The 24,129-nt window shown below is 42.2% G+C and overlaps 1 protein-coding gene across 1 annotated transcript in view; it reads left to right on the top strand.

Annotated features, from left to right (window-relative positions):
• Positions 1-11,042, top strand: part of kcnk9 (potassium channel, subfamily K, member 9) — an 89,297-nt gene extending 78,255 nt beyond the window's left edge. The window contains 1 exon segment of the mRNA XM_034095203.2: positions 4,150-11,042. Within this exon segment, the coding sequence (XP_033951094.1) occupies positions 4,150-5,033 (884 nt within the window). The 3' untranslated portion in view covers positions 5,034-11,042.
• Positions 11,043-24,129: the final 13,087 nt, after the last annotated feature.

The raw sequence follows: 24,129 nt of genomic DNA, 5'->3' as shown, positions 1-24,129 counted from the left end.
CACACATTCTTCCAGCTGATCTGCAGTCAGCACACGGTGCTCTGACCCGCAGCTGATCCCTCTGCGTTCTGCACAGGCCTCCTTTCCCAAGCAACCAGTGTTTCTGCATGTTGTACGGCATTCACATGTTAAGCGAGGAGACGGAGCCTTTAGTGTTGCAACATTATGGAACGACTTGCCCCTCCAGGTTAGACTTGCCCCTCCAGGTCAGACGTGCCCCTCCAGGTCAGACTTGCCCCTCCAGGTCAGACGTGCCCCTCCAGGTCAGACTTGCCCCTCCAGGTTAGACGTGCCCCTCCAGGTCAGACGTGCCCCTCCAGGTCAGACGTGCCCCTCCAGGTTAGACTTGCCCCTCCAGGTCAGACGTGCCCCTCCAGGTTAGACTTGCCCCTCCAGGTCAGACTTGCCCCTCCAGGTCAGACTTGCCCCTCCAGGTTAGACGTGCCCCTCCAGGTTAGACTTGCCCCTCCAGGTCAGACTTGCCCCTCCAGGTCAGACTTGCCCCTCCAGGTTAGACGTGCCCCTCCAGGTTAGACGTGCCCCTCCAGGTTAGACTTGCCCCTCCAGGTTAGACTTGCCCCTCCAGGTTTGTTTCGTGTCCCGTCTGGTTTTTATATGCTATGTTTTTATACAGTTCTTGATGTCCAGCACTTGGTTCCACTCTGTTGCTTTCAACCATATATCATGGTCTTCATCAGCAGATCTCGTTCCTCAATGGAACTCAATACCCAGGAACACGTGGTCATGTAAACCAATTGATTTCTAGTTGCCCTTAAGTTAAGATAATTGTGCTAAATGACTTAACCCTAGGTCAAGACTAATCTCTACCGCTTAAGCATCATTATTGCTGCACCCAGTGCTCTCATCCAACCAGCAGACCACTACACATCAACCAGGTTAAACCAAAGGCACTGCAATTGAAGTCCTTTACGTTGTTGTACCTAAATGGACGTCGGCAACATCCTCACATGAATTATGATATAAGCCAGGGGTGTCAAACTCAATTTCATCACGGGCCACATCACTCAAAGGGCCGGTTGTAACTTTAAGACCAAAAATACATATATAAATATTGAATATATATAAAATAATGTATTATATTACATTATTGCCTCTGCATTGGATTATTATTATAACTTCATAATTAACTACGTCTGAAAGCAAGTATAGAAGAATGTCACATTTTGAAAAAAAAGTAATTTTTTTAGAAAAAGGCACATTTTAAGAAAAAAGGCATATTTTGACAAAAAATCTAATTCTGAGAACAAATCTAATTTGAGATGCATTGTGGGACATGTCGTTTATGGGCAACGTGCTTCTGTAAAGTAGCATGTAACCGTATAATAAACATATTATATTCTTTGCAAGCTCTTGTGGGGCCACATAAAATGAAGTCGCGGGCCGGATTTGGCCCCCGGGCCTTGAGTTTGACACCCCTGCATGACATGCAGAGCACACAGTGACGTGTTCTCTGCTTCTAACCCATCCTAGTACAGGAGTCTAGCACCAGGAGCAGCTATTGTACAGCGTCCGGGGAGCAATGGGAGTGAGGGGGTGTCCGGTGCCTTGCTCAAGGGCACCACGGCAGGGCAGGAGGTGAACTGGGACCTCTCCAAGTAGCAGTCCACACTCCATACTTCTTTCTCATACTGATATTCTGCACAAACTGTTCCGTTGTCTTTGCTGTAAAGTGTCTTAGGGTATTTTTATTATATGTACAGCGCTTTGGCTCGACCAAAAATCGTTTAAAAATGTGCTATATAAATAAAGCTTGATTAGATTTGATATTGAGGTCTGGTCAGGGACTTGAACCGGCGACCCTACGGCTCACAGTCCAAGCCCCGACTGACTGACACACTGCCGGACAACAATAGTACTTGTTTGAACAGAAACATGTCGCTTTCCTGAGCCTAACCAAGTGGCTTCGATTCAAAGTTGACCAACATTTTTTATCTACCACCATTTATTTGGTGCAGTAATAATGAAAACGCCCGATAATGGCGTTTGAAATGGGTGCTGTGATGCAAGGTATCATAGTGCCGCACAACGTTATGGCTGCACGTGTTGGGAAGAATCATCGCCTTGAATTATTAATAATAATAATATTAATAATAATATATTTAATTTATATAGCGCTTCTCATCTGCCAAGACAAATCTCGAAGTGCTTCATTAGACATTATTTGATTATTGATATTGTGAAGTTTCTTCTTACCGCTGAAGTACAGACGCATTTCACTCCTTCAACACATGTTTAGATGGCGCAGCTTTACATACATTTTGAACCTTGACAATTAGGATCAAACTGAATCAATATAAAAGAGATTGAAGTCAGTTTAAATCAGGGGTGTCAAACTCAATTTCATCACGGGCAAATTCGCATTATGGTTGCACTTAAAGGGCCGGTTGTAACTTTAAGACTATATAAAAAGACATATATAGATATTTAATATATATAAATAATGTATTATATTACATTATTGCCTCTGCATTGGATTATTATCGGATAGGGTAATAACTTCATAATTAACTACATGTGAAAGCAGAAGATAGGGCAAATAATTGGAAGTCTCTTCAGTGAGAATGTCACAAAATGATTGAAAAAGAAAAGAACATTCTGGAGAAAAAGACATTTTGAGAAAGAAGGCATATTTCAGATGCATTGTGGGACATGTAGTTTATGGGCAACGTGCTTCTGTAAAGCGGCATGTAACCGTATAATAAACATATTATATTCTTTGCAAGCTCTTGTGGGGCCACAGAAAATGAAGTCGCGGGCCGGATTTGGCCCCCGGGCCTTGAGTTTGACACCCCTGGTTTAAATATTCAGAAGTAAATATGGAATATGTATTACAGTATGTTTTGGATCCACTGATAAATCCTCTGATAAGACACATTTTACATGAGAGGTCGACTGTCTACTTGTGCAAATAATATTTCTGAAGCCGAGGCATTTGAAGGAAAACAAATGCATATCTGCACATGCTGGAGTGGGTTGAGAGCCATATGGGAATACACAGAATCAATAGTTCAGTGCAAAACACAGAGCCTGCTCAGGACATATCTCAAATAAATAGATGAATACAAAACGCCACACAGTCCACCCTGAATATTCGGTCTCCGTTTGGAAGGCAGTGGTCGAAGCACATGCCAGCAGATGGTGGGTGTTAGTTGGCCGTCATGTTGGTGTTTGCTACTCACAGTTAAATGCTGATGTAGAATCAGCCCTGCATATTCAAGAGCTCCATTCATACCGTAATGTCCTGCTAAACACGCCGAGTCATTTATACAGCACTGCAAAAACAGATCCAATAAAGTGCACGAGTCCTATTGTTAGCCCCCGCAGGTAGATTTCTGCCGGTGTGTGAGTCAGCAGTATGTGGTCTAAAGATACGTTTAATTACGCTAAAAGCTTCATTGGCTTCCCCCGTGGCTCCTTTCCAATCCCTCCTCCAGACTCACCGGAAACTTCTGACTAATTGGACTCCCCACCCGCCGTAATCTCCGAGCCCAAATAAGATTAATGAGCGCACACATTTCTGAGCGAGCGCCTATTCAATACTCCTTTTGGCAGCGCAGGGAGATTTCTTGCTTGGTCATGTTTGTAAACAAAAGCTACTTCCAGGTTTTACAGTGGAAAAAAACACAGACCGTATTGCAGCAAGTACATCGGATACAAGAATACTTCGGGACAATGGTGGATGTTGCATACAATACATCAAAGCAATACATAGCACAAGGGAACAGATAACACACATACATACAACAGCAAAGACAATTCAAAATTAAATAGAAATAAGAAACACGGCTACCGCTAAGGGTTCACGAGGAGGCCATCACGAAGTACAACTGCATCAATCCTTGTTTACTTATACTGAAAAACATCAAGTGAAAGACAGGTTATCACCTCCTTGTGTTAGGTATGTGCATGGGCGTAGGAAGCATCCTCAATGTGGGCGGGTGGTGGAACTCACCTCCTCTAGGGGGGTCCGGGGGCATGCTCCACATTAATGTTTTTAATTATAGCTACCCATTGATCGATGTTGGGAGGTTCCTGAGAGCTGCGGCCTTTTGAGTGACCTCGGTCCCTTCACCAGCACTTTGGTCGACTCTTCTCCACATCACTAACTTGTGTTTCCTCTCTTCTCAGGCTATGGGCACGCCGCTCCGGGGACCGATGCTGGGAAGGCCTTCTGCATGTTTTACGCCGTCCTAGGAATCCCTTTGACTCTCGTAATGTTCCAAAGTCTGGGCGAGAGGATGAACACTTTTGTCAAGTACCTCCTGAAACGCATCAAGAAGTGCTGCGGGATGAGCATCACGGACGTGTCCATGGAGAACATGGTGACCGTGGGGTTCTTCTCCTGCGTCGGCACGCTGTGCGTCGGAGCCGTCGCCTTCTCCCACTACGAGGACTGGAGCTTCTTCCAGTCTTATTATTACTGCTTCATCACATTAACAACTATTGGCTTTGGGGACTTTGTGGCCCTTCAAAAGAACCGGGCTCTCCAGAAGAAGCCCATGTACGTGGCCTTTAGCTTCATGTATATCCTGGTGGGCCTCACGGTCATCGGGGCGTTCCTCAACCTGGTGGTTCTTCGCTTCCTGACGATGAACAGCGAGGACGAGAGACGGGACGCGGAGGAAAGAGCCTCGCTGGCGGGAAACAGGAACAGCATGATCATCCACATCCAGGACGAGACGCTGCCGAGGGGCCGGCGGCGGAGGGAAGCGTACCGACAGGAAGTGAATGATCTGCAGTCGGTGTGCTCCTGTATGCACTACCACTCGCATGACTTCGGCAGCTCTGGGGGGGGGATGGGAGGCCTGGGCTGTGCCTTCTCCCATCAGAACTCGTTCAGCTCGCAGCTGAATCCCAATCAGTACTTTCACTCCGTTTCATACAAGATCGAGGAGATCTCGCCCAGCACCTTGAAGAACAGCTTCTACCCGTCGCCCGTCAGCTCGGTGTCTCCGGGCCTCCACAACTTCACAGACAATCACCAGCTGATGAGGAGAAGGAAATCTGTTTAAAGGCCCACACTGAGAACACTGAACCGTTGGCTTTGATTCAATGTATTATGTCAACACATTCTCATTAAGTTAAGTTAAGGTAAGATGAGATGGAACTTTATTTATCCCCTTGGGGTAATTCGGGCGTTTACAGCAGCAACAGTATTTACACCGGGTCAAATAAAGAATACAAATTAAAATAATAATACAACAAAAATAAAGTAACTATTGAAACAAGATATCACGAGTATTTGAATGAACATGTTAAATAGGTTAGCTGAAAGCAATAATATGAAGTAATATTTGTTATTTAAACTTAATATCATCGCTTTTAATTAATGTCGTGTGAAATCAGTCGACATAATACATTTGATTAAAGCCAATGCTTCAGTTTTCTCAGTGTAACACACACAGGACAAACTAGTTGTTTTATACACAAGGTCAAACGTTTCCAATGCTGCTCCTTACCAAATCTTATTTCAGCACTTATTTCCTTCTTTGGTTTGTGTGTAATATAAAAAGTATTGTCGGGAACAGATGAAGAACACTGTGCAGAACAGACACACTGCGGAGGAACAGCATGAAGCATGGATGTCTATTTTTTCAAGAGCCTGCTCCATTTACAGACACGACACGACGACGTCCTTATTTAACATTTACACAACAGAATCTCAACTTTGGTTCCATGCCACTGATGCACACTTGGGGAAATGCTATTTTTCAATAAGGGAGTATGCTTGTTTCACCTTAACTTGAAGAATCGTTACTGTTCCATTGCCTCACTGCAGACAGAGATTTTAAAATGACTCAAAGCATCAGGTATTGTTTTCTATAAGCAATCAGCTACTCCGATGGTTTCGCCACACATCCGGCCAAGATATCGTCGCCAATATAGCATGTGCGTTAGATGTCATTTACCGAGTGTACCATGGTTTTGTGACATTCTTTAGTCTATTTATAGAACAGCCGTGTGTCTGATTGTCTTGGATTCAAAGGATCATGCTGCTGCTATTAATATTTCACCCTTATCTCGAAACAGATCTCGCCACAAGAGGTTCAATGTCGCCTTAGGCCTTTTGTAGAATGAGACTGGAAGACCATGCAACGCTCTTAAACTAATTTGCCTTTTGGGAGTCTGTATTGGTTCTCTATTTCTTTCCGTTGACATTCATACTCTATATCAGTTCTACGAAGCACACTCGTATGTGAATGGAGATTTGTTAAAATTCACGTTGAGCAGTCGATATAGATTTTAAAAAACCCTTGTGGTCAAGATGTATGCATCGGAGTGGCATGAGAAAAAAGGAAATGGATTCGGCTTTGATTTGTTTGCAATAACCTGATAAAACTGATGCCAACATAATCAATACATGAAGTAAAAAGTCTTAATTCGATGGTTCGGACATTGGAGCTGCTCCAAACGGTGGCGTAAATACAGCAGCAGGACATCGATGTCTACACACTGTGTATCCATTAAATTATGTCACCATTGGCCATATGCTTAATAATGATGACAGGTGCCCAGTTCAAGCTCTGGAACACTGGATCCTACAATTCCCATGATGCAACTCCATGGCATCTTAACTTGTACTTTTCGGCTTCCATTTCAAGTCACATGCCTAAGCTTTGATATATGTTTTAATGTTTAAAGCGCTACACACACGATACAACTGTAAGCTACAATTGGTAAAGTAAAAACTTGATGCGAACGCTCTGAGCATAGCAGGTGGTCAGGTCGCTCCACACCGCCTCGGTTTGGGTGCAAAAGTCCCACCTTTTGAGAAGCATTAAGGGAGATGTATTTAAAACCGATGAGTCCGGTTGAGGAAAGTGAATTTATAGTTTCTTGGAAAATGATCAAGTGGCTCAAATTAATGAAGTGAAGTGTAAAAGGATCACACGGTGGATTTTTCACTTAACCTTCAGCTACCAAAGTGCAATGAATTTATAAGCAGTTTTAATCAAAACCACACGCATGATTATTCCCTGACGTCCTGCAGAGTATGCAAAGCATGGCTGTAGCAGCTGACCCTGGATCTGCTGATTAACCCGCCTCAGATCTAACGGGTTCAGAGCTGCTCGCAGGGACAGAGAAGCATGCAGATCTAAACGGACAACTCTTGAGGTTTGGTTGCACTTTGGAGCCATTCGGGAAACAGCCTTGATAAACGCATCGCCACGGAAACCAGCAGTGAGTTACAGTAATGTGAGCGGACAGCTGGGCATCAAAGGAAACGCTTAATAACTTCAGTATGATCCTTTTATTCTCTGTACATTATCAGAAGAAGGAACGGGAAAGGGACCATTTGTTCGTGAAAGATCTGTGCATGAACTTTGTATCACGAATGCGGGAAATAACTTCATAATCAGTATTTTAGCGGCAATTAGTCTTAAGAATGATTTACAAGACAAGCTGTTTCTTTTGCCAGCAGTTCTTTAAGGGATACACTTTAATGAATTGGTCATTCAAACTGTCTTACGCTAATATTTGTTCTCAGGTTTGAATGAATCACCTTCATGTGGGTTTGCTCTTGTAACACAATCACTGAAGTGCAAGCGCATCGGCCGAATAATAACGCTGTACATATCGAGTCCTGGTTTTTCTGAGAAATGAGATGCATCATCTCACCGAGGCCCGGCGGATGCAGATTCGCCAGGAGGCCGTTTGCATTGTGGGCTTCATGACTGACAGGGTTTGAAAATATTACGGCAATCCTGGATATTTATACTGTACTGATATCAGGCCTGTTTTAAAGCCCAATGCTCCTTTCTGTCGAATATAATGCCAGCTCTCAAGGACAACATGTTACTGTCACTGAGCTCCTACGGATTCATTATTTCTAAAGGCCTTTTAAGATGTAAATATATATATCAATTGTTTGTATAGACTGGAGCAGCTTTTTTTAAGTTATTCATGCAGGGTTGGAAGCTATTTAATTCCCGTTTTGCAATTTCTATCCTTCAAAATCACTGGAAAACCAAATTTCTGCACCATGACTTTCAGTATCAGTATTCTTTGCAGCCTTGTGTTTCGCTTCTGTTCATTTCCTGGGTAGCTGAGCATGCCTCGCAAGGTGAATGCCACTCTGTTTGGGCAAATGGTAAAATGCCATGGATCCCATTCAGCCGTGACGGACATAACCAGGCATGGAGTCCGCGAGATAAGCCCTGAAAGCATTGTTTCATTCTTGGAACTATACGGTCTTATCGAAGTATCCTGTACAATATGTTTATAGCAACCTTTGGAATAAAAAGGCCTTTTCATGGCTGAGATGCATATGTATTTTTACACATTAGCATACGTGCCTTGAAGACACAGCGGTCAGTGTTTCTGTTGGAGTACAGGGCACATTAAGTATGGTTGGTCTGTCTGATTTTGAGAAGTCTGGAGCGCAGACACGGTTAATTTATAGACAGATCTCATGACAATAGATTCACCCTAACCCCAACCCATGACTCAATAACCCAAGTCCACGAGAGATATACATCTTAAACCTATCGTCTTTAACCACAACCAGCGCCAAAACAGACTGAATTACTACCTTCATTTTAAAAGACATAACAATCCTATAACCGTTTAAGAAATACTTCTAACCGTAGCAACTTGGGTCTTCCTTCTAACTTCTGGTCATAGTTCAATCAGTTTAAATAATAGTGTAGTCACGGAGGTAATTGCTGAGATTGAGGAATGCCACACAATTGCTTAAGATGCATTCATATGGAACAATACACATAAGCAGGTGGATGATTGGACGGCTTTAATGAAAGGTAATGCTTTTGATATACTCCCGCATTAAAAGTCCAACAACGGACAGTTATTTGATCTTGCTACAAGTCTGGACTTTTAGGCGAAGCTTGATGATTGTCCAGAACTAATAAAACACATGAATTATCAATGATGTAGGTGAACACGTGCACTTATCACGAGGTTATTTTTCACATCGAATCTGGAAGCTCTGATTGGCTAAAGAGAGACAAATAAATCTGGTAATCAATTTTCTGAAATAAATAGTTTTCTCTCCCCACAGATTTAAAAATGAAATTAGAATGAGTTTCCTGGCATAGCTTGGTTTCCCCCACCTGTTCTAAACATTTTTGATCAGACTTAAAAACTGGAACACCGGTAGTGTTGTTCCCCCTTGTTGTAGTCGCTTCTGTACAATGTGTATTGATCCATCTGTCTTAAAAAATCCTCAACAAATACACTGTTAACCTCCTGTTTGAGTAGTTTGAGTTGATGACGCTACAGGATGAAACTGTTTTAGGAGGTTTCTTCAACTCTCTACCTCGGGGGTGTCAAACTCAATTTCAACTCGGGCCACATTAGCATCATGGCAAGTTTTATATAAGACTATATAAGAATATATTTATTATCGGATAGGGTAATAACTTCATAATTAACTACGTCTGAAAGCAGAAGTCTAGGGCAAACAATTGCAAATCTCTTCAGTGCGCATGTCACAAAATGATTTAAAAAGAAAAGCCGAATTCTGGAAAAACTAAAAGAATATAAGTGAAATTTCGGAAAAAAAGTCAAATTTGAGATGCATTGTGGGATATGTAGTTTATGGGCAATGTGATTATTTAAAGCGGCATGTAACCGTATAATAAACATATTATAATTTTTGCAAGCTCCCGTGGGGCCACATGAAGTGAAGTCGCGGGCCGGATTTGGCCCCCGGGCCTTGAGTTTGACATCCCTGCGTCTACCTGTTTTTAAATCGGCATTATTATTATTTTTGGCCACTAGGGGGCGGCAGAACAAGCTGAACACATGCATTGACATATAATAAAATTTATATTTATATTCCATTAAGACCCATGTATCTGGAGACCAGATGAATGTAACTTCCTTTCTGCTCTGTTTTGGTCTCCTGAAACGAAATACACCTGAATTCTTACTCGATATTTGATTTGTGGTGTTAATTAGCGAGTGGCTTACTCCGCAGTGGCTTTATTTGTATCTCCATAATTTGTTTTTAAGTAATCCGTTTTATCTACTCCCTACACATGGTTTGACTGCTCATTTTCTTCCTAGACCTTGTTGTTGTGGTTGTGTTGTTGTTGTCGTCGCCTTGTTCCATGGTCTCAGCTACTTTAGTGAATGCAATGTTATTAAAACCATTGAGAATGATGGCCTGGAGTGCAAAAAGAAAACCCAAGTTGGAATTATCCTCGAGTCTTCTCCAATACTGATAGGGTTAAACAAACATCTACCTATAACAACATCACTGATCCGTGTCGATTCCATTTCACTTTTCCAAGCAACATTTTGGGGAATGTATCAGCCATAATAGATCATTTGGTTCCGAGAGGACAAAATCATTTGCTTTCCATGAGCTGCAAGTCAGATTGTGTGTCATACCCCTCCCACACGCTCGCGTATTACTCAGATGTGTCATGCCATCATGCCACATGTCATATTGATGGTCCTCGACTGAATGTTACTCTATAACACAGATGGCTCAGAGATACAGCCACACGCCACATCCCTCGCCAACTATCTTAGTGTTTCCCTGCCGCGTGGCATCAAAAGGACCGCGAAGGTGAATTGAATCTGCATTTCGTACGTAGCCGTGCTTCTTCTACTGCACGTGGCAGTATGTGTCAACGGTGCCATGTGTTCCGACAGGGACAAAGAGACACGAATTGCACTACTATCTGTGTTATACAATAAAATAGAAAGGCTGTGTTCCATAACTTCTCTTTGTGAAATATCCTTTGCAATAGGTTCTTCTGTAGGTCTGATGAACAAATAATACCATGTACCATATTCCTTACAGGAGATTTTTATATCCCATTTCGTTGGCGTCCTCGTCCAACCAGACGACGTCTTCTGCCACACTTTTGAAACTGACGTCTGTACAGTACACTCCGGTGTGGGACTCCTCTCTTTTCACCACGTGGAGAAGAGATTGTTGAGAGTGAAATGAACATTTTACATAACATTTGTATGTTCTCCTTTTTCTGTATTTTCTTTTCTTTTGGTGCGTGTGTGTGCATGATTTGGTGTGTGGATGACTCACTGGGTAACACAGCCCGAGTGAAGCCATATCACACTTGAATAAAAATGATGAGCCTCCTTCTGAAACTCCTTGTCTTCCTCCGATATGTCCGACTGCTCGACTCAAACACTTTATTAACATATGCTAAAAGCTTATACCTGGAGTTAAAGCATTAAACATTCATACAACAAAAAAGATCAATACATGTTGAACTTCATGTGGTGCCTTTTGGGTATATTTCACATACAAATAATACTTTAAGCCAAGTTTGAGAGAAGTGTGCAAAGCAAATCCAGCAAACGAAGCCTGACCTCCAATAAAATCTGCTTTAAAAATACAAAATCTGTTCGAAATAAAGACTGAAAGAAAGAAAGAAAGAAGAAAAAGACACCGTTAGCTCGAGTTAATAGTGTTACAGACTTCTGGGCAAGGATCAGATAAGAGTAGAGAAATCTGAAGTGAAGAAGGAGGTAAACCCTAAGCTTCTGTTTTGCCTATGACACTTACATAAGCCTCAGTGTTAAGGAAAGCATTTAACATTTTAGGAAACATGCTTTCTTGCTGAGAGGAAGATGGGAAGATCAATCTTTTTCGTCTAACTCTTGGCAACAAAACTTTGTTTAAAAAAAATTACAAGCTGGCTTTAAGGAACGATCCATCATATTGCAAAACCCTTTGGAAAATAATATCAATGTTACATACTGTAGGCTCCATTTTATGAATTTGTCTCATTTCTCTTGAATCCTTGGCAAGTTTTGGCATCAAATAATAGTCCAGAGTTTAAGATATTACGACGGCCGACAAGTGCAAACTCGTTACAACGGCCCGAAACACTTTTTCAAAAACACAAATGCTGAAACATCTTCACCAACTTAACGAAACATGCCTTCAGTTAAAAAAAAGTACATGCAAGAAGCTCGAAACACAACGGAAACGGGGACACGAAGGGATGCAAACAGCTGGGACCGGAGCGCATGTTGACATTTGGGAATTATGAAGTGGGACAGCTGTTTTTTATTTGCAGCATGTTTGAAACGGTACCGCTTTTCACCTAAAAGAAGTGTTTTGGGCCGTTTGCACCACCATAAGAAACTGCTGAATATCAGTCCAACATTGGCAAGAAAGTCTTACAAAACGCATCTCAGAGCAAACTCGTGATAGAAAGGGCTTCATGTCACGAATCCTGGCAAAATGCGCCTCTCTTCTGTCCAGTTTCCTCTCTAAGTGGCCCGTGTAGTGCAGCTGGATGTTCAGTATGTGGGAGAATGAGCAAGCAACATCCCTTTTTATCTCTTCCCCCACCGCAGTAATTATACTGTCAGCCGTGAACGTCGGGCAGCGAGGAGGGCGACACAATAAGAACAGTGGCAGAGGGGCGTACAGGCCATCAAACCTGTAATTTTGCATCTTAAATGATCATGTAAGCGTAGCCAAGATGTTCTGCAGCGGGACCATCTCCACAATACCAATGATATGATGAAGCTTTGTTTCCTGGACCTGGAAACATTCGGGGCTTAGCCCACAGTTCATTAAGGTACATGGTACTGGGCGCTACAGTGGAATGTTCGACTGCAACACTCCCCACACCCACGCACACAGTACACCTGCGACTGTTACAATGGAGGCTCGATAATCAGCTCACTGCATATAGGTGTAAGCAGGAGTAAAGTGCTATTTTTTAGTGGGGGGCGGACCTAACCTCCTCTAGGGGGGTCCTCACCTCCTCTAGGGGGGTCCAGGGGCATGCTCCCCGGGGAAGTTAAAAGCATCAACCTGGTGCAGTTTGAGAGCAAAATTAAGAGATATGGATACATCTTTCAACACCCATATGAAACAGAACTATAAACAGATTTTCTTTTTCTTTATGGATATTTTACAAATCACTCCCTTGTGACTGTGTAATGTAAGCAGAGTTGGGTGTAATAATAATATTACTTTGTCGGTAACGGAGTAGTGTAACGCGCTACTTTTATAATTCAGTAATCACACTACAGTTACTAACATTGCCCCGACACGCGTTACTTCGTTACTTTCTAAAATCAGTCATAATCAAACCTCAACAAACACCTGCAAAGAACACATGCTAGGTGAAGCTAACGCACATAGCTGTTGTTTATTTATATCACACACGTAGTCTGTTCTTCTTCTCTGTTTTCCGGTTGTTGCCTGTTTTGAATGACGAATACACACTACCGCCGCCTGCTGGTAAGGAGAGTTATTGCCACTCACGCATGCGCAGTTCGTACGTGCTCGGCTGAAGTCTTTGCGGTGTCTGGTTCCAGTGCAACACATGGCCAACACGCAGGAGAACACGCCGACGCAACAGCGTGAGCAGAGATAGACTGCGCAAAATATACAGATAGCAGGAGACAGAGGACAGCCACGGTCAGATAGCAGGAGACAGAGGACAGCCACGGTCAGATAGCAGGAGACAGAGGACAGCCACGGTCAGATAGCAGGAGACAGAGGACAGCCACGGTCAGATAGCAGGAGACAGAGGACAGCCACGGTCAGATAGCAGGAGACAGAGGACAGCCACGGTCAGATAGGAAAACATTCAGGATCTGGATCAGTCTTATGCGACAATGGAAACTGAACTAAAGAGAACATTTGAAACTTTAGCAGTCTGCGTGATCTGCCTGTAGGGAGGGGCGGGCCGGCCCTGCGAGTAAAGTAACGAGTTACTTTATGTAGAGAGTAACGAAGTAGTGTAATATATGACTTTTTTTTAAAGTAATATGTAATATGTAATATATTACTTTTTTTTAGTAACGACCCCATCTCTGAATGTAAGGTAGCTTCTAGCTTCATGTCGAACACTGACAGTAAGTCAACATTTTCCAGAGAGCTTTCTTTGAAATCACCAGGTAACGCTAAAAAACACAACATTTATATTGTATGACAAAGTGTTAATTGAATATCTCTGGCTAGCTATAGCTACTTGCTAACGGTTTAGCTTACCCCCGCGATTCAAAGTAACATCAACAACGTAGCTGTAATTTATGCTTTGCTTACATGTTCGCATAACTTGAGAGTTTACTGACATTTACACAGCTTGTATGGCTCGAGTGGTGGCTCTGGGGTTGTTGTGTGAGAATTGTCGTATTTTTTAAGAAATGTTTTTCTTATGTCCATCTTCAAAAACTCAGAGTCCGACTGACAGTTTAGTAGTGATGTGTCGGTCGTGAACGAGCCGGTTCTTTTCAACGGCTCTTTGGTACGAACGAGGGGAACCGAGTCGTACTTGGTGAGAGCCGTTCTTGTTATCGTTCAATTGTTGGTCCTGCCAAAATCCACTCGCCTTTTAAAAAGCTTGATTTTGTTCCCCAAACGTATTCTGTGAAGACCCGCCCCAACTCTGATTGGTAGGTTTCAGCACGGGGAGTGAGGTGGGGTGGGTCTTCACCTTATACAGTCTATGGTCTTAACGGAATACGCGAGAGAGAAGTCATAACGAGTGGTACTGGATAGGTAGACAACGTGTTTTGCGGATGGAAAATGAGCGAAACACGAAAACGCAGCAGCATTTGGATGCACTTCAACCAAAACCCAGGCAGTGATAAAGCGCACCATTTGTAAAGGCAAAATATCCTTTAAAGCAGCGTCAACAAATAATCTCCATCGCCATTTAGAAACACAGTATCTAATATTAAGCGTTGCGTGAATTTCATTCAAGGCAACTTTATCTACTTAACACATACAGAGGGTAAATTCAAAGTAGAACATTCACTGACATGGATATGGCGCCACCTTGTGTCATGTTTACAATGCAGATTATTGACATTAGGTCTGGCAATACAGTCAATCATTATCCTGGGGATTATTTCGCAGATAAACCTATAAAACGGCTCTTTGAAAGGAACGAGCCATAAGATCCGGCTCCCTTCAAAGAGCCATAATTCCCATCACTACAGTTTGAACATTGTCACAGGATAGCTACCTGTCAGCCAATAAGACACGTTTATTTCCATGCAACTCTCTGATGATTGGTCTGGTGTCTTGCCTCTGTTGCATTCACTGAACACGGGAAATTACATCCTGCCGTCCTCTCTAGTGTCATGATGAGGTTCAGGTAAAACACGGTTAATGTATTATATTATTGAGGGAGAATTGTCCGGGGCTAAAGAAAAAACATTTGGGGCTAAAGCCCCGGATGCCCAGGCCAGGCGGCGCGCCTGGCTGACATGCTGCTTTTCTGGGAAAGGGAGAAGCAGACAACGGAAAATGGGGGATTTTCAACGCTGATTGAGTCTGTCTGCCTGATGAAAAATGAATGTACTGTAGGAGGAACAACTGCCTGCTAATACCAGTCTCATCCATCGCAGGAAGACTCAGCGACAGTCTGCCTCTAAATATAATAAATGAGGCTGACGTAGGAGCAACGGAGCTTCATTTTAAAAATAAGCTGCTGTCTGGAAGTGATTAAGATCTGCAGGATACCCACCACATCATGGTCTTATCCAGCCTGTATGAAGATACTTAAAGGGGACCTATCATACAAAATGCACTTTTGTACGTCTTTTATACATGAACATGTGTCCCCGGTGTGTCAGGGAACTCACCAAGTGTCAGAAAACACAACCCTCTCTCTTTTCCTGCATACCCAAATCTCTAAAAACGGGGCTGCAACGGATCTGACACAGACTGATCCAGATTTGAAATTGTTCTGACGTCAGAAACGGGGAGCTCCGCCTATATGGGCAACTCTCCCAATCAGGAGGAGACAGCCACAGCCATTGCCGTTCGAAAGCGCTGGAGACGCTGTAGTACATATGCCAGGGCTGTAGGTGGCGCTGCAGTCTGCCACAAAAGCAGCGAAGAATACTTCTCACAGATTCAGCCCTTGCAAAAACAGGCTAAAAAAGAGCAAATAGAGCGAAATGAGGCATGATCTGTTTGGTATTTTGAAAAAAAAACTTCGCAGACATGTTTTATATAGGTATGGCTCTACAATATATTATTCAAATATAGCATGATAGGTCTTTAAGTTAAAGACGTTACTCTTAATTAATGCATTCAGCATGAAAAAGGTTATAAAAAGTGATATATTTCACTTCCTGCTCCAACCGTATGTCTAGGCACAAGCTGACCTTTCATACGGAAGCCCTGAGGGGACAACACATCCAAGTTATCCATTTTCAGATGACATGAATTATTGCACGGAAACAAGTTTTGCCGGGATTATAATTTTTTTTGTTTTGGTCATTTCTCTCCTTTGGCTAAAATGCGCTCTCATCATACAAATTAATAAATATATATATTGTGGACTAGTCTAATGCATGGAGAATTTGCAATTTACTGTACCTGGAAGAAAACACGAGTACTTAAAATCCTTTTTAGAACATCGGGTAGTGCTTCGCCACAGCGTGTTGTGGCCAAACTGAGTATTACAACAACAAACACCACAATTAAATCACCTGCCAAAACACGCATTTTTATCTGTGTAACTTTGAAAAACGATCCTGGACAAACTTAATGTTTTCATCTGGTAACTGTTTGGAAAATGAATAAAATATCACCCAATTTGTTATCAACTGATTCTGTATTTTTAGCTTGTATGTTCTTTTAACCCTCATCAAAGCCCCAGGTTTATAAATATTGTATTCGGATAGCATATAATTCTATTTTATAAATATTTAGTTAGAAGGCTTTAATGTCTTCAGATGTTATTTGCATATAAACACTGTGAGAAGTAGCTTCACATGATGTATGCTATCACAAAAATGTGAACACGTTCATGAAAGATAAATTCAAAGGACTCAACATGGGGCTCTGAAGTGCTGAAATCCACCGGCTCTGACAGCCGGATGCTTTCTGCACATAATGATGACTCAGCCACGGTGTTGGTGCAGAGGAGGTCTCTGGCGCCATCTAGCGGCGAGTGAAATGCAGAAATGTCAACTCAATTGTATTTCTTTACTATCTTCTGCAACTTGCAATTTATTGATGTCAGTAAAAAGTTGCACAGCAGAGGATGAAGAAAAAAGGCGGCCTTTCCATGAGTGTGCACACTGGCCGTCACATACACTGGAGATAATTAGAGATCGCTTTGCTGCGCTCTGACCCTAATCTGCTTAATTACATTAGAGCAGCTAAAGCCGTTTCAAGTCACTGCCTTCAGCTCCGGGGGCTCGGACTAAACAACACCAAGACCGTTCTTCTGCTCGGAAACAGACATCGAACAACAAGTCAAGCAGGAGATGTTTGCCAAACCTGTGAGTATACTGCACCTCACCAACGAGAAGTCATTTAAATGGAGGCAGTCAGTAGTCATGGTTACAGCTGGTGTTAGTTTGAGTGACATGTCGTGAAGGTGACTTCTCTATCAACTGCTTTAAGCATACACAGCATATTCTGCAACATCGCAAAGAAAGAAATATGCTTGGACATTGATGTAAAGAACATTTTACCTAAGTTGTAGATAGTAGTTACGTCTGCTGGTTAATTATAACTGTATAACATTATGTAATTTATTTTTTATTTGAATATTGCAAAGTGGATAATTTGCCAGCTTGCAGAACTCTCATTGTCTCAACACGGTGTCACTTTCTAACAAGGATGTATAATATAATATCATGTGGTTATGAGTTGTAACTAATGGATTTACAAATGCTTTTAAAACAATGATAGGCAAACAGAGCAACTGGTTTTCCTCTGGCTTGTCCAGCATAACTTGTTTTCCCCTTTTAGAGAACATCAAAAGCATCCGTCAAATGTTTAAACCACGTGTGCTCCCTTGAGAACATTGGTTCCTATTTTCTTTTTACAATTTTCAAGATGAATGATCTCTTTCCCTCGGTCACTGGTTGTATGATGTCTTTAGTTGTAAGCCGTTTCTTAGAAGAGCAATTATTTTATTGATCCCTGGGGTTAATGTTTGAGGTTAGATTGTAACGATATTTATATTTAGTTTCATTAAAACAGCAGGTTTTTTTTACAAAGTAAGAAAAATAACCATCCAATTTGAACTAAGCTATTACATCTGCCATTGTCATTATAAATAGGAATCCACTGCTGACAAATATTTACAATTATATATATATTTGTAATCAAGTTAGTAAACGGCACATGGGCCAGATACTCTGCCGATATTTAATCCAACAATTATCTAAAGAAAAAAGGAAAACTAATAAAGCAGAAAGGGTATTTTTCTGAACCTGCACTAAGTGATACCGAAATAAGCATTCTTCCTATTAGTACTATACTTGTTTCATTGTTATACACCTGCTTTTAACATGTCTAGGGTAGAAACAGTTCAATTATGTTGAAATGCGTAACTGATGTCTCTTTTGTTTCAGGGGGCTTCCCAGCGAGAAGAAATGTTGACCCTCCAGGTTAAAAATACCATGTTGCAACTGAATGGTCGAAACGTCCGACTGGCGGCTAAAAATGGCCGCAGTTCAAAAACACCTGCCCTCCATCTGTCAGCAACACATGGGAGGGAGACAGGGGGTCAGTTTGCGGCCGCCAAGGGCCCGACACACACGACACACACGACACACACGACACACACGACACCTGACCCAGAGAGGGAGGCCGAGCATCAGCCAGTCAGACGCCCTCTCAAACTCGCCCCTCTGGATCTGCCCGAGGAAGTGAGGGAGGCTCAGAGGCAGAAACTCAAGTCCACCCAACAGGAAGTCAAGCTTGCTTCCTCTAAGATGGATGTGGCGGTGAGTGGGCCCCGCGTGAGGAAGGGGAAATCCTGCAGGAGACAGAGAGTGGTAAAAGAGAGTCTTCCTACTTCCACTGAAACACTCACACACTCCGTCCCCGCAGAGCAGCACGGAGACAAACATCTGGGGGACGTTGTGTGTCGAGGAACCCCCGCGAATCTCTGCAGCAAGCCGGCCCCCCCTTTGCTTTCCCACCGAGGAGACAAAGCCCGTTGTGATGCAGAGGTGCCATGCCAACACCCCAACCAGCCAGACGGGGTGGGGAGGCGGCTGAGGCTGAGGAGAGCACAATGCCTAGAAGAGGATCAGAGCATTTCAAACACGTCAACAGGGGGATTATCTGCAGATAAAGACAAGCTGGTCCAAGGTGTCCAAGGCAGAATGCAGCAAGGGGAAAGGGCTTCCAGAACCCAGATGCATGCGGCGGCTGGGAAAGGAATCAAAGAGACTCCTTCTGCATCGAGGGAGCGTGTCAGGGAAAGCCATCAAGAGGATTGCAGTCTGCAACAATCTCCAAGATGCACTCTGGATCAGCCGGATGGAGGTGGAAGCAGTGAGCGCCACCTCGCTGGGCTGAAGCTAAATGCCTCTAAATGTAGGTTAAAAGAGAAAAAACCCTGAAACAAAACCGACGTATAGCCCCTTTGGAACTTCCCCAAATGTTACTTTGCAGCTCGAGACATTGCTAAATGATGTCGTGCCTGTAGATTCATTGTGTCATGGTAAGAACTAACAGAAACTTATATTTGGCAGCTGATTTATTGTTTTACTTCATTTAACATATGAAGTAAATCATGTTATTTACTCGATAATACTGAGGCCCTTAAATGTCAAAACAAAATGTCATTACCAAGTCTGATTGCAATTGTTTTGTGTCTTTTGTTGTGCACAACCTTTTTACTTCCATGGTTTGAATAAATGAAATGGCCGATATATCATTTTGTCATGAAGTCTTTGAAGGGAACAACAGCGTAACAAATCACTGGCAGGAATCCAGGCACATCTCAAGTTCATTAATGGTCCGTCTGACTTTCCCTCCTGTTCCCAAAATAGAAAATGCATTAATAAATACAAAACATTTAATGAAAGCGTCTGCCAGGCCGCTCTCAGTTATAGATTGTTTCATTTCCAAAAGCTATTCCCCAGATCAGAGAATTCACCGATTCAATTAGCAAGCACGGCACAAAGCAAGACTCTCGGCACATCACAGCGAGAGTTAAATCACTGCAGAAGATCCGAGATAATGAAACAGCACAATCGCAGAAAACTTTTCCAGAAAACAACAAAGAACCAGCATTGATTACCGTGTGCTAGATTGAACCCCCCCCCCCGTAGCACAATGGTTCTCAATCCTACAATTGCCAAAGATATTAAATTGTATACACTTTCTGTCTCCTAACTGGTTGTGGACTATTGTATTTTATACTTTATTTTGCGGTTAATTCGATTTTCACACAGCTAATGTTTCGTGTTCATGTCACACAAAACGATTTTAAAAGCAATGTATTTCTATTGGTAGTATGTTTCGTGCCTGCACCACGTCTTTTTGTCCGGTAGGGTCCATGGTCGGGTCTTGGAAGACCTGTGTGGTTCATAAAAACATTTTCTTACTCAATATCTTACCCTAAGCCAGGGGTGTCAAACTCAATTTCATCACGGCCACATCACTCAAAGGGCCGGTTGTAACTTTAAGACCAAAAATACATATATAAATATTGAATATATATAAAATAATGTATTATATTACATTATTGCCTCTGCCTTGGATTATTATTATAACTTCATAATTAACTACGTCTGAAAGCAAGTATAGAAGAATGTCACGAATGTCACATTTTGAAAAAAAAGTAATTTTTTTTTAAAAAGGCACATTTTAAGGAAAAAGGCATATTTTGACAAAAAAAGTCAAATTCTGAGAAAAAATCTAATTTGAGATGCATTGTGGGACATGTCGTTTATGGGCAACGTGCTTCTGTAAAGTAGCATGTAACCATATAATAAACATATTATATTCTTTGCAAGCTCTTGTGGGGCCACATAAAATGAAGTCGCGGCCCGGATTTGGCCCCCGGGCCTTGAGTTTGACACCCCTGCCCTAAGCCTTGTATTTTAAATTGTATAATGTTTGAGTTTTTTTGCCATCAGCGAGGAAAATAAATGGCTCAGAGCCTCAGAATACTGAAATCTGTATTTTCTTTTATCTGTTTTTCCTTCTAATTTGTTTTATTTACATTGCTTTTAAAATTGTTCTGTGTGACACGAAAAAAATGGCGAAATCGTGTTGGTGAACACGAATCAATAGATTCATTTCGTGACTATAACACGAAATGCCGTGAGACTGTGTTGAATGTATAGCATAAGGATCGGGATATAAGTCAGCTAAGGTGTTCGCAAACGTGTTAGCTTGATGTTAGCTTGATGTTAGCATGATGTTAGCTTGATGTTAGCTTAAACCTAAACTTTTCTGTGTTGCCAGATCATCCGACGTGTCAGCTGTACGGAAGATTTGTGGCTTGCTAAATAGGTGAAAAATATTTACTTATGTAAATCTTTCATATCTGGGTTCGTGTCCACTTCCATTGGTTTTAATCGCTTGGCAGTGGCGAAACTCACATCATACAGATAGGCCTACAGGATATTGACGGTCAGTCCGACGTGTCTATGGTTATAGGCTACTACACACATGTGACGTTATCATACTGTACTATACACTACAAAAACTGTAAATCTTGCCAAGTATATTCGTCTAATTTCTAGTCAGAGTATGTCTTTACACTTGATATAAGACCTGATAACTTAAGAAGGAACAAGGCAGGGAGATGCCAACTCTCACGCATCTGGCGTGTGACACACGCTTTCACTCTCAATCTCACGCTCTCACGCTGCCCAAACTATTCTCACGCCAAAACAAGAATACCGAAGACTAGAAGCGGTTTTGAAAACTTTTGTCACATCGTCTTCTCAATAGAACATCTTTGATAATGTCTTCTGACCAATCAGAATCACGATAACGACGTGGTGTTGTTGCAGGAAGTCCCGACGGAGAATACTTTTGCTGTAGTACATCTCTATATACATCGATGCAACATTACGTGTTGATAGAAATCAACACGTACCCACGGTTTGATGATTGATGTGTGGGCTGTCTTTCATGTTGACACACAGAACAATGGGGGCTATCCACCCTTATCCACAATGTTCTTCCCTCCTCTCTCTGTGAGGAGCAGCAGGTTCAGCTTTCAGAACAAAGTAACAAAAAACTAAAATGGCATTCATTTTTTTTTAAATATGTAGTAATAGATGTATTAATTTTTCTTCTCAAGAGAGGACCAGAATGTGTATTTTATGTTAGTATTTAAAAAAATCTCCTGGGGGAGAATCTCCCCAGACCCCCCGGCGGGGGTTGGGTTTTCAGCAGGTCAACTCTTTCACTTGTGGAGAAATTGCAGGATTGGCTCCAGGTCGCCCTTTTTATTTACTACAAGACAAATGTGCCTTTTTATTTCATACAGTTCAATTTGGATTGAGGAAATAATCTAAACCTCACGCGTGGCGTTTCACTGTCAAGGGTAGCGTGTATGTAATTACATTGCAAATACTGACTTGAGCCCCACCGCTGTATGGGTTAGCCCTACCAGAGATTACCCAACACAAATACGCCGTGGCCGCCACTGCCGCCCCGTATTGCGATGCGCAGATCTGAGATCCAGTAGAAATGATAAAAAGTAAAGGTTTTGCTGCTTATTGTTCAACTCGGCCAAAATAGAGTCAACGAGTATATGAGAGTGAGAGTGCGTTAATTAATATATTTGGCAGTTTGGAGTAAGTCTGTAGATTTGTGTGTGTGTGTGTTTCATGTATAGGCCTCTCACGATAATTAATTTTGTTGGATACATTTTCCCGGAAATTATTGCAATAAACGATAATATTGTCGGCACCGTTGTATGACCATTTTAGACCACTGACAATATATAATAATAATTCAAGTACATCCTTTCAAACTGCTAGTCACATCCTCATGGAAATGGCAATTTATTGAGTTCATTTTTATTTATCGTACGATAAGTCAACTAATTGCTTATCGCGACAGGCACACAATAAAACAGTGGAAACAAACATGTGTTTGACTTTCATTAGTGAATGAAACTGTGTGCCCTTTATAGTCTGTGTCCAATATTGTGTATTTGTATATATTATATATATATATCCTATATATATGCTAAGGTCCCGCTACTGACACGATAGCAGTCATTTTGTGCTCATATGTGTAATCAAACCCATGATACCAAAATCTCACTCCAGCCAGGTACCCACAGTTGGCAACCCTGGATATAGGGTCTTTTTTTTTAGACAAAGACTCTTAAAAACACCTTACTTTCAGTTGTATCTCAGATTAAACGTTTTATTTTACATTTGTATTCGAAAATCACCGACTAACATCACAAAGCAGCATTTGTGTCTAACACAACATTTCCTGATTCTGGTCAAATATAGTTCAAAATACGTTTTCCCAGCTAATTACAAGATGTGATTTAAATAAATATCCCATCCTATTTCAGGAAATCTTACCAAGCAAATATTCACTTCTATTGGCAGATGAGTTTGACATACAAGCGAGAACACCTTGTTTTCATTATTTGTTGACTTGTTTTTGGAGCGGAATGTTTTTACAGTGTAGTAAAAGAACCTGAGTTTCACCTAGAAAACGAGGGGTGATAAAGGATCGTCTGCTTCACCATGGACTCGAACATGTCTTTTTTAAACATATCTCGGAGAGCCTCTTCCTAACGTGGGAGGTTGAAAGCTGGCCGTCAGTCCGATGACAACAGGTGGCTTTCTGCAACACGTCACGGTGCTCGCAGCCTCTCGCTCCACAAGCTGGTCACCTCGTTAGCCCCCACACAGGGCGACAGACGGCTGCTTCGACTGACACCATCCCATAATGTGCATCTGCCCCGAATCATCAGCCCACTTCCCATCCACTCCACACCGAGCCTAAACATAGCCTATAGCTCACTTCCCTTGGCTTCAAAGGCTCTGGAAATAGGCCTGTAGGATGTAACGGTTAATTTGTCCGTGACTTTCAAATATTGCCAGCTTTTTTGGTTCCTCAACAGCTCCACCAATACGGCAGATTTAGCATGTTGTTTCTAATCCGGCAGAAGCATGTGGTGGCAGCTGTAGGAGCACTTTAAAAGAGGAAGGTTCAAGCAAGAGCTGCCAAAAGGAGACTTGTGATGCAGCGGACTTTAGAGGAGAAACACAGAGACCGCGAGCCGGTGTGTTTCACTGCTTCCTCTCCTGCCAGTTTACGTCGAAAATACGATGTATAGCCATCCTCTGAACGTCATATCACGACGCATGTAGATCTACAGTGAGGCCAACAACACTGATTTAGCTGTAAAAGAAGAATAAGCAGTGCTGGACGATGTTTTA

Source organism: Pseudochaenichthys georgianus, chromosome 11 (assembly GCF_902827115.2).
Source record: "Pseudochaenichthys georgianus chromosome 11, fPseGeo1.2, whole genome shotgun sequence".
Classification (NCBI taxonomy): Eukaryota; Metazoa; Chordata; class Actinopteri; order Perciformes; family Channichthyidae; genus Pseudochaenichthys; species Pseudochaenichthys georgianus.
This window is presented reverse-complemented; position numbering and strand designations above follow the sequence as displayed.